The 12,132-nt window shown below is 31.9% G+C and overlaps 1 protein-coding gene across 2 annotated transcripts in view; it reads left to right on the top strand.

The window, feature by feature from the left end:
• LOC106109018 (nostrin) overlaps nt 1-12,132 on the top strand; it is a 39,617-nt gene that overhangs the window by 1,450 nt on the left and 26,035 nt on the right. The window contains exon 1 of one of the 2 annotated variants that reach the window (XM_013290410.1): nt 810-876. The exons of the other annotated variant lie outside the window; for it this stretch is intronic. Within the exon in view, the coding sequence (XP_013145864.1) occupies nt 857-876 (20 nt within the window). The 5' untranslated portion in view covers nt 810-856. Of the gene's footprint in view, nt 1-809; nt 877-12,132 lie in introns of those variants that run through there. 2 annotated transcript variants of the gene reach the window in all.

The following is a 12,132-nucleotide window of genomic DNA, read 5'->3' as shown; positions in this document are numbered from 1 at the left end:
GATCTTTACATTATTACATCAACTGATAATTATCATTCACCCCGAACGGTAGTTCAGGCAAGAGTACGAATCCGGTATAGTTTTATCAACGACTTTTAAAGGAACTTTGATATGAAGGTAGTTGGATGAATGCGGGAATATAATATAGACAATCTCTTTTTTGAATTCGACATAGATTTAACATTTGATCGTACATCTAGCAACAGACGTCAAAACCCTTAAGCATTTCGGCCTGGCATTAGAAGGGTTACGATCGGTCAGATTTCTTACCTAAAACTGGTGTTTAGCTCAGGTAAATTGTTATGAAAAGGTTAACAAGTTAGAGAGGAGTTTCTTAGCAGTTTTTGTAGCTTTTGGGTCTTCATAAACTTTTTGCTTGATTAAATTAACTTAGTTTATATTTTGACTTCACAACATGAACGTGAAGGACGTTAGTGACGCAGTGATTAAGAACCGCACATGTAATCTACAGGTCTTCGTTCGACGTGCATTAATATGTTTTTTGACTTTCGAATTGGGCCAGCATGATTGACTAGTTACTTCTAACTTCGAGAAGACTGGTGCTCCTGTCAGGTGACGACAAAGGTTGTCATAATGACCGTAATGAATAGAATTGTGTAAATTTCCACGTGACGGTGCAGTGAAAGATGTATTATCAACGCTGCGAGATAAGTGTCAAGTCCGCATGATTGACGTGTTGTTCTTAGATTACGTTGCTGATAAAGTTAGAGAGAACCCCGATCTGTCATTGATAACGGCCTCTTTGCAGATAGTACAGCAGTCGATGAGGCTGCGGCTCTCTTGCCGTTTGCATGACAATTATAATGTGTATATTTAAATGGTGCTAATTTAAATAATGGCGAACATTCTTAAAAGGTAATTGTTTGTTTTTTAACTTTAGAAACATTTGAATTTTCTTCGTTCTTTTTGTCTGTAAAAATTCTTTTAGCATTAAACCTAGTTTCACTACACGGCTTTAGTTCTGACAATTCTAACTGAACATTTTGACTGTTCAGTACAAACTGAGCGTACGAGTATTTAACTGGTTTTAGGCTACTTTAGTCCTGAATAAGAATTATTACTGATATTGGTGGTCCCCCATGGTTCAAAATTGACTATCTTACTATCTTACTAATATTATAAATGCGAATGTTTAAATGGATGTTTGTTAAAGTTTGTAGCCTAAACGGCTGAACAAATATCGATAAAATTTGGTATAGATGTAGAGGATAGTAAGGAAGATCACATTGGCTACTCACTTTTTTTTAAATCTACGCTGACGGATACGCGGGCGAAAGCTAGTCATTCATAATATAAGGTTTTTTTTTTATTAATTTACTAAAATATCTTTTTGCAGTTCCTCGCTACATAAACTTTAACTGTGTCAAATATTACGTTTTACGCATTAATTTAAAAGTTTATTTTAAACACTATTCATAATAAATATCCACATGTCTTATTGTAGACAAGTCGTTCGATTCGCTTGCCCTTAAAGATGCTTATTTATGCTCTTAAGATCACATGACCAGCGTCGCGTGGGCAACATCGCCGCTTTTGGACGCTGCCACTAAAATACCTAAATAAATTAATTGTATTGCGCAACTCGCGTCAGTGTGTATACACCTTTAAAGGTCAGTAAGAAGACTGTAAAGACGTTAATGTTTTGCTGCTATTTTTTTTAAATAGACTATATCTACAAAGTTTGTCCATAATACTTATAATAAGCAGACAATTTTCTTTTCATAAAAATCGGCTTAGTGGCAATTGCTGGTTTATTGTAAATTACGTTTTATTTAATGAAATTTTGTACTGTGTATTTGAAGTTTAGTTATTTGTGTACACTTGTTTGATTTTTATTTCCATCCGCTCCACTTTTCTTCGGCCGATAAGTATGAAACTAGTCTACCAACATAACACACAAAATAGTCAAGGTGACTGATTTTATTTTGTCAAGTAATAATTCGAGAAAATCAATACGGATACGTAGGTTGGTTGGTTGCTTATACGTAGGTAATGCCTTTTTAATTGATTTCTTATACTTAATCTCGTTGTTGGCCTTTGTACACGGAAATGAAAATAATTGTCATATTGCTATGCGACGTTTAATTAGGTTTTTGAAACAAAAGAAAACATAATTATTAATCATAACTTTGCTTTTATAAAGTTAGTAAAGGGTATATTATAACAGAAAGATTATTTTGATAATTTTGCTTTAAAGTTTTGGTTATCATAGATTGTTGTAATAATATGCGTTGTACATAAAAATCACATAAGATTTGAAATTTTGTATGTAATGAAATAACTCAATAACTGGAGTACTGGATTTAATAACTTTTTTCACCAATAAAACGCTACGTTATCAGTTATTAACAATAGCTATATATTTTTTTTACAGACGAAGTCGCGAGTGTTTACTAGTAAATAATAATTATGTAAATTCTATCATACAATGTGTTTACAAACAGATTTATAAGTGGCAACACTTTCAATTAGATTATAGTACAGCGTAAATCACAAGATATCCGTTGGACTAATGAATTATTTTCGCAACCGAGCGCTTCCAACCGCCGACAGAATCGCCCACGCGGCCTAAAAACAAAATTGGATCATGGGAATTTTATATGAACTCCACGTTATAACAATTGTTCAGGCCATGTTAATAGTTACGAAATTCTATGATAAAAAATATTTTAGCAAACTATCAAAGATGCTTGAGCTTTAATGCCCTTTACATGTACACAGAGTATATATATTCTCCTTCCGGTAATTTTAGCAGTATTTGTTACTCTATTCTTTCGTCTGTAGTAGGTGAAAAAGTCATATTTTTTACTGTTAACACTTTTATATGATATTCGAATACGGAACCCAGTTAATTTTTTATTAAGTAATGTATTATATTTTTGTCAACCAGTTTTAATCATAATGTACTATATTTAATAAAAGTATTTTCAGCAAAACGGTATGTAACCGTACAATAATACATTTCCAAATTAAACATTACTTAACGACTCAAATACTGCTCACCTACTTTAGTTCACAAACACAACGTAGAAAGAATAGATAGAAAAGGGCACTTGAACAAATTTCAACGACCCGATTATGACCAAGTAAACCGTTTGTTTCAACAATTCATAGCAGAAGTATTCCTTGTCTAATCTTACTAATGTTATAAATGTGAAAGTTTTGATGTATGGATAAATGGATGTTTGTTATATTTGTAGTCTAAACGGCTAAACGGATTTGGATGAAATTTGGCACAGATGTAGAGCATAAACGGAAGAACACTTAGGCAACTTACTTTTGTTTTTTTAATACCACGCAGACGGCGTCGCAGGCGAAAGTTAGTCCCTGTATAAAATTCTAGTTGTTGCAGGCGACTTCGACCGCGCCAAAAATAGTTAATCTATGTGTCCGTTCAAAATTTATCGAATCATTATAACAAATTTCAGCCAGATCCATTTCACGGTTCTAGAGAAATTTATCGATTTAAACTTTTAAATTTATAGTATATATTAAAGATCTTGAACACCACAATTTAATTTTACAATAAACACTCAAAAAGATTTAAACCACGTAAATAGATAAAGAAAAAAAATCCGTCACCGGAAAAAAGTATGGCGTGAGTAAGAGCCGTAAAATAATTAGTTATAAAATGTCTCATGAAAGTTTAAATAATTTAATAGATAAGGAAAGTTAATATAAATAATTTGTTGTTACATTTCATGGATTTATCTTTGTACTTTAGTAGGTATTGGAGAAATGATGACTTTCTAATAACCGTTCATTAAACAAGACTGTTGTTCTTAAATATTCAACATAACTGAATGGAAATGAAGCATATCAGCGAGCATCATTCCACAATTGAGATGCTGCTTGTTACTTGTATAGTAACACGACAAGCAATTCTTTTATAATTACATTTTTAAATCAACAACGAACATAACTTAACTCCGAAACATTTTTTCTTATATAATCAATAGTAAATATTAAAAAAAGCTAAAAACTATAGATTGAATCTGAAATAAGTGAAAAAAAAAACACCATTGCATATGTTTAAAAATTAAGTATTGGAAGTATGTACATGCTTTTGTAACACACGATTTTTTAAAAAATATAATTCCGAGTACTAAGTAAATAATTTAATTATGAACGATTTATCAAACGACTAATGCTTACTATAAATCATACTAAAAAGGAATTGTGGGTAGTCTAAAATCGGTTGTAATAAATAATGTCTATTAGGAGCACGGTAGACGGTATAAAGATGCGATCTGCACCAAGGTTGTGGCGACCGTTGTTGCTAGATACTTTGACTTTTGATGACAGGACCTGTCATCGCGAATTCTTTGTATGAAAAAAAAAAAACAGAAATATATATGACAAGAAATATAGACACTATACTTGTTTGCTATGTTGTCGTTTTGCGTAAAGATGTGGATTTTTGAATTAACATTCAATTATTTTTTTATTCGTAATAAAGACTGCATGATATGCAGATTTGTGATTGTCAACTTTCTACCTCCCCCCGCAAAATGCAGCAGAATTTGATTCAACAGAAGCCCTTTGCCTAATCCGTTTGTATATAGGCAAAGGCTAGTTATCTTGTCGCTGCATTGTCTAGAGCGGCCATTGTTGGCTTCAGGAAACACTGCTTTGTCGGTTACGCCAAGCATTCATTATTTAGCAATAGAAATAACAAAAATAGTCAAAGATTCCTGTCCGATGTGAAAACTTTAAACGGTTAAGTCTACATTAGCAGAAACATATCTAGCCGTCGACGCAATGTTTTCAATCAACTAACATCTTACGCTTTTTCTTTACTTTCTTAACTGATCTGACCAGGTTTTATTTCTAAGAAAATCGATTTACCCACAGGTAGGGTACAACGTCAAAGATGAGTTACAGTAATAAATGTTTGTTTTCAAATTTCAATTTTAGGTTACAAACTGTTTACAAAACTTACTTCTTTACTGTTTAAAGTAATACAATACAATTGTCTTGCGTATGAAAATCTATAATTTTTACGAATACATTTAGTAAAAAATGTAGATAGATTAAAAAAGTTAATTATTTATTGAAAGCCGTGTACTAAGATATGGTCCTTTTCCCTCCAAAAATAACTAACTTTCGGAATATTTTTTTTTATTTAAATGCTTTTAAATTCCTTGCTTATAAATAATGTTATTAATACATACCTTCTTAATATTTTATTGATATAATATTCTTAAGCTGCAAAACACTCGAAGGTGAATTTACTACGCTGCTTGTTAAATGTAATGGAAGTAAAATACTTCAAATTGAATTTATATCTTTGAAACTGTTATGACAGTTCTGCTAAATAACATCGAAAAGAGTGTTTAAAAATTAAACAGAATTATTTTAATTCGAAACTCGGAATACCTATAAAATGGCATTCACTTTTTGGTATGTCTTCAATACATATTATGGGGAAACATAATGTTATCTCCATTTTTTTATGGTGGATGAAAGGGATGACAATCTTTTTTTCGGCAGCGGAAAGCAGCAGTCATAGAAACTTGTTCCGTTGTATCCAAAAAATGGAATTGAATTTGTTTACAATTACAAGAAAGTATGCATGTCTATTCTCATTATCTTTTGTCTCGCTATTTTTTGTCTTTGTCCTTCTTAATAATGTGTAACGTATATATTTTTTGCACCATAACATCTCTAACTTACACTTTAACATCGCTTTCATTGTTTCTAATCAAAATATAAACACCTATAATGTTTATACAAGGAAACTTCTACGATTTATGTATATTTTTATACTAAATAAAACGTCGGTTGCAATCAATTCCACCGCTCCACACAGATAGTCCGTCACGATGTCGCATTTAGAGTAATTACAGCATAATTTGTTCAAGTTCAGTCTGTATTGGATCTGAGCGGCGCGGCTCTACTGACCTCGATCACAGCATTAGCGCCAAGACATCGGCTATCCGTCAACTGGCCACAACAGTTATATTGTATCCGATCAGGGTTTAGTAATGAAATGGGATCAGACGAGATATATCTCGTTACTCTCATTCCAATTTCCGAGAACCCTTAATTCATGCTGCGCATATTTAATTGTTTCAAGTGTTCTTGTTATGTTTAAAGGTTGATATTCGCTATCATTATAATACTTGACAGTTCGTAGTTGAAATGGTATTTTGTGAACTACCTAATCTAACATGTTTCAGAACAAATGTATTTAGTCTATGCGAGTGTTTATTAGGATGTGAAAATTTGTCTCATTTAAAATACTATTAGTTTTAGACCAGTTAATTTGTAAGTATGTAACTTAACTGTGTTTATTTTTTTCGTATTGTATTGGTCATAAACACGAAGTACCAAATCGTAGATCATTAAATACGAGATATTTAGTTTGTTATAAGTGAAAGAAAACCGCAACGCTGGTGTCGGCGACTCCTAGGTCAACATTCGACATTAGAGGAGCATCGCTAATTAAATTACAACGACCTTTCTATTGGAGTCAATTCGTCCGACGCGAGCGGCGCCTCTATTACCTTTGCCATATATTTTATTGTGAAACGTATGGACCATTAGCGTGGAACGGTTTACAAGCAACGCTCGTGATGCGCCATAGACACTCATTAGAGCAATTGACAGGTGATTAGGAACAAAAGAGACACCTGCGCATTGGCCCATTTGTAAGCGTCGTGATTTATACCGAAGCGAATAAGTGCAGAAATACATACCGTTACATTACCCCTGTCCAAATATCTGCCAAAAAACATTGTATGATTTTTGTTATTAAAAAAAACAGAGAGTATAAAATATCTTTACACCTATATTTAATCTGTTAGATTCCGTTTCAGCTGAGAATATATTAACGTTATAAGCGTAAAATTTCTTAGTTCTGGATCATGTAACCTACTATAACATTTCTTTGTCTATTAATTAAAATTAATATGCATATAAAAAAAACCGAATTGTACAGATTGTACTATGAAATGTGCAAATTAAAGTATGCACTGTGGTGCGTCCGTTCGTGCTTGTTTTAGAAATTAACGAATAGATTATATATTCATCGAGGATAAGCTGAATTTTTCTGAGAACGCGGTTATATAATACACTACCAATACACGTAGAAAATGTGTAAACTCAATAAAAAGACATCGAAATTACAGTATGGTTGTGTTAAATAATTCAATTTCACGTAACACCTTAAAATTTGCATGATAAGATTAGAGCGGAAACATTTTGTAATAACAAATAATTGGCGAGTGTAGAATGGCCACCAATTAAATTTACATTAAAACACTTTCCCTCTAACGTGAATGACGTTGCGCGCAGTCAGAGACAATGAGACAACTGGGCGGTTATAGTGAAAGTGTATTCAGCCGCCCGCTCTGAACACATTAATATATCTACGTTACTTTAGTTTATGCATCTTATGTTACTTAACAACTAATATCGGAATTTGTATTAAGTTATATGGGCATCCTTTGGCTTTTAAGAGACAGGATCTGTGAAGCACACGCATTGTTCTCTGCCAAATAATAATAAACAATACTTCTAAACGTGCTTCTGTGAGAGGCAAGTTTTAAGTTAACTTATTAATTCTACTTTTCCTCACTTTCTGCGAAAATTGGTTGGATTTATTTAGTGCAACAGCGGCTAATCCATTTATTAATATTCAAAGCATCAAATTCGTGCATTCAAATTCATCATTGATTTTGATACATTATCTTTTTTCACGTCGAGTGCAAAGTTGTTTGGTATGCCACTTAATTATTATAGACGTATGGGTTCTTATCCGTGCCATCGGTTAGTGAAGCCTGTCGGGTGTAATTTTCGGTTGTTCTTATCAGATATCTGCGAGGCCGGGCTTTATGAGGCTTTTATAACCTTCCGATAACATTCAGATAGCATTATATTCCATTCAATGACTTCACGGACATGTAATATTTATATGTGAAGAATAAATATTATAAATTCGAAATTCTCAAATATCGTACATACTCTAGACCTACAGCCATTAATAAACTAATATAAATTCCTTACGCATACTGCCTGCAAGGATACTTTTTATATTAATAATTTCTAAGCTTAAAGCCTTATTCTGTAATAGTTTTCCGGAATAGAATAATGCAAGCAATAGTTTCTGGTTGCAAATTAAAAAAAATCCACAACAGTCCGTTAAGAACCCTTGTAGTTGGTACGTGACTAATGAATAATCGTCCGCTATAACAATACAAAACCTGCTTACTGGATACAAACGAAACCAGCTCAAGGTTTATGCAGGCACCATGGTGACGAGCCTACGGACGTAACAATTAAAACAGAAAGGAAAAACCAACCTTTTCGGATATAGGATTATTGTTCATTCGAATCGTACTTGAACTCAATAAAGTATTTAGATCTGCAGTGTCAGGTTCGATTACACCAGCAAATTTCGTCCTTAAATCTTTTTTATATCAGGGTTCATTTTCATATAAAGATTTATGATTAGTTGAATTTGTTCACGAGATCTCACGTCACGATGTACGTCCAAGATTAAATCCGAAACTACCGAATCTATAAGTATAAAATTGTAGTCACTATCTATTATATGTTCTGAGTAAAAATATGCTTTACATATGAGTACTTACATTTGACTAATGATGTTCGATTCCCGTTACTCTCCGGAGTCTCTAGTTTCCCTCAATCAGACTTATTGATTTATTAAAGAAATGCATTTTATGTTACCGTCTTGTTCTTACGTCTTGTGTATTTACACAAATGTATATTCGTAATGATGAAATACATTATCTTAACGCTACTGCTAACGCCACACGTTATGATTCATATAATAAACTGTAGTTCGAGGAAAACGGTCATATTTAATAAGTGACACAGATAATATTAAATTATTATTATTGAGTTATTTGTTTTGTAGTGGTGAAGTTTTTGACAAGTCATGATGGTCTGGTGTTTCCCGTTGGACCGATCAGCCAACTGATCAATCAGACCAATGAATAGAAAATCCTAAATTTAAATTATATTCTAGAAAGATATATAAAACTCCTTGCTTTCTTAAAATGTAGTTATGTCTTTTTCTTAGAAAGTGTATTTCATATTTTGTTATGTCTATATTATGTCGCTTGAGACAATAATTATACATTCTTTTCGCAACACTGTCAAGTTAATTATGACAGCAATTACGGTTTCTTGTAACTTCAAGTTATGGTCTGATTGTAACTGTATTAACGTGGATATTTCTTAATTAGCCTTAAAAGTCCTATAATTAGGATATTTTAAATACTTCTAGGATAGTATTTAAGGGATTAATCATGTTGTTTTTCAAAACTATGTCTCTTGAAGAAATTTGGCACTGCTAAAGCACATCTTTTGTTTTCTTCTACGTAAACCTAAATGTAATATGCTATTGTTTTACAAATAAAAGACGATTAGTATGTTCAGGAATGTTAAAGATAATTTGGCGGCCGGCCGTACAAAAACCTCGTACGGCGAACCCACTTGACCAAAGTAGAGGGAGAAGATCTCCAGAAATGTTGAAACAAATACGATATTAATACATGAAACCTGATCGGGTTGTCGTCATGTGCAACAGTAGGTAACCGATAAGCGGAGATTGTCGACAGACATTAACGCAATAGAACGGTGTCGCCAAATAAACTCGATGGCCACTAACTTAAGCAATTTACATTAATGACAAAACAATTACACAAGATCTTTCCGTTCCTATTAAATTTTTTAAATAAATATTTAAAAATAACCACGATATGAAAGTGATTGGGTGTTTCGTCTTGTAATTTGTAAAGACCGTATCGAATTACGATCTGCGTGTAATAACGATTTTTTTGGAGATTTTATTAACGTTGAAATTAAGTTGACAACTGAGATGTTGGTCTCTTAAAAAAATAATAAATTAGAGTTGTCTGTACATTTTAATCTTTGGTGTATAGGATGTAAGAGTAAGAATTATTACTCTACTTTTACAAAACATAAACTTGATCGTTTTACAAACATTTTAATCGATAACTAATTTTCTTTTATGTTTTTACGTAAATCGGGAACTGTAAATCCTCGTTTACGATCTCATCAAACGGACTGTTCTAATTTAATGTTTATTATTATAAAATGTGCAGTTATACACTTTTCCACTTCCCTACTTTACTTGCAAATGTACGTGTGAATCAGATCAAAGAGATAGTATACAACGCACTAATTAATAAACATAAATTTATGTACAGGGTGTACGATTAGTAATCGAAACGTAATTTATAAGAAGTTATCCGAGTACAGGTATTCAACAAAACCTTTCATTTATTTCCCAAAATGAAGTCAGCAAAACACATCTGACAGATGACTCTGAAGGTTTAAGAGGTGTAGATATTACAGCGCTAGTAACCTTCAACATAAAATCATCAGTAATCGAGAGCCGGAGTACCAGCCATGCGAATCTTTCTTGCGAAACTATATAAAATAAGCATTAAGGTCTGTACTGGGCGCGTCGATCGAATGATACTGAACATGTGTTGGCCGCATGCCCTTGAACGGCTGGTATTAATAAAAATTTCAAGAGTGTACGAAACTTTCCCGCTTCAGACTAAATATAAATTAAAACCCTTAAAACATACGTCACACGTTTAAAAATATTTCTTCAACCGTCAAAACACTGTAGATATTAAATAAAAATATAACATGATAATAAAAATGTAGATTTATCATTGTTATACATTTCAAAGTAAATTATGCGTAATACGGGGAATACCTTTGTTATTATTTGACCCGATTAGATTAATCAAAGATATTCAATATTTTATCAATTGTCAATTAAAATTGATTTTATGATTAACTAGTGGTTCCTATGCGGCTTCATTCGCATGAAATTATAAAAAACTTTATTTTATTGTTTACATTTGTAAAATTCTCAATTGCAAATCTCAAAATTACCGTTACATCACATTGCTTCTTTAATGTTGGCAGCTTGTAGTTTTTGGTCGCTTTCCTGCATTAATGTTGTTTCCAATTTATTTACCCCAAAGTCTAATAGCGTGAAAATATGTAGCCTAAAACTTGTCATAAGTGTAGGGCTTTTATCAAAGAAAGAATTATTCAAAAATGTGCTGTGATTATACGCCACAAAGTATTAGGTGTTTACGCTTTATATTATTAGTATATAAGTGTAGATAAAATGTGTAAATGATTTGGTGTCAATGGAATTAAAAAGGAGTTCTTTTTAAGCTTGCAAATGTTGTACTTTGATAGGTATAAACAAAATAAACCAGGTTTACAAGTTCATTGTAATGATTATAAAGTTTGACATATTTTGCAGTATCTTATCTATCTATTATTTTTTTCTAATCTCGTTTATGCTTGTTTTAAAAAACCAATATCTTTCGAGGTGCTTTAATACATTTGCTTTGTTATAGAAAGAGAGAAAGTTCCATTACTTTAATCAATTATTTTCGTGTAGAAAGAAATACTTTATTTTTGTACATTGACTAATTATGCACCCAAGATTTTACTTCACTTTGTCTATGCTATTTAGATCAAAGTAAAAAGAAGACGGAGTAACTTTCTTTTAGTTAATAAATAGACGCTATTTTGTAAATAAGTTCTAATATACTTTGAACAATTTAAAACCTGTTAGTGTTAAATATTTTTTTACATATTTATTCTCTAATCATAACCTATAGCAACTAGTTTTCATATGCAGTCACAGATAAACATCTTTGTTAAATTAAATACTATATTTAGAACCTAATATAACAATCGATTGCAACACCTGCCTTTATTAATCTCCGATAAATCAGTTTAGATCTTCACCATGTAAATGATATCTTTAAATCAATTTTTGACTATTAGAATTACGATTCGTTAATTCAGATAATGTTACTTTACGATCTAGTTCCACTTGTTTATCAGATTAGACTTGACCTTAGTTTAGAGGCGACAACTGTTAAAATTATTTACATCTGCACTCGACACTAATAAAAAAGTCAGTTTGTTCGTTCAAGTTTAAGAAGGTTACTACTATTCAAACTCAAATTTTTATCGCTAATTTCTCTCTAAACTTCATTTTTGACCGACTTCCCAAAAGAAGGAGGTATTCAATTCGTCGGTATATTTTTTTTTTTTTTTTTTTTTTTTTTTTTT

Source organism: Papilio polytes, unplaced genomic scaffold (assembly GCF_000836215.1).
Source record: "Papilio polytes unplaced genomic scaffold, Ppol_1.0 DF821388.1, whole genome shotgun sequence".
Taxonomy (NCBI): Eukaryota; Metazoa; Arthropoda; class Insecta; order Lepidoptera; family Papilionidae; genus Papilio; species Papilio polytes.
This window is presented reverse-complemented; position numbering and strand designations above follow the sequence as displayed.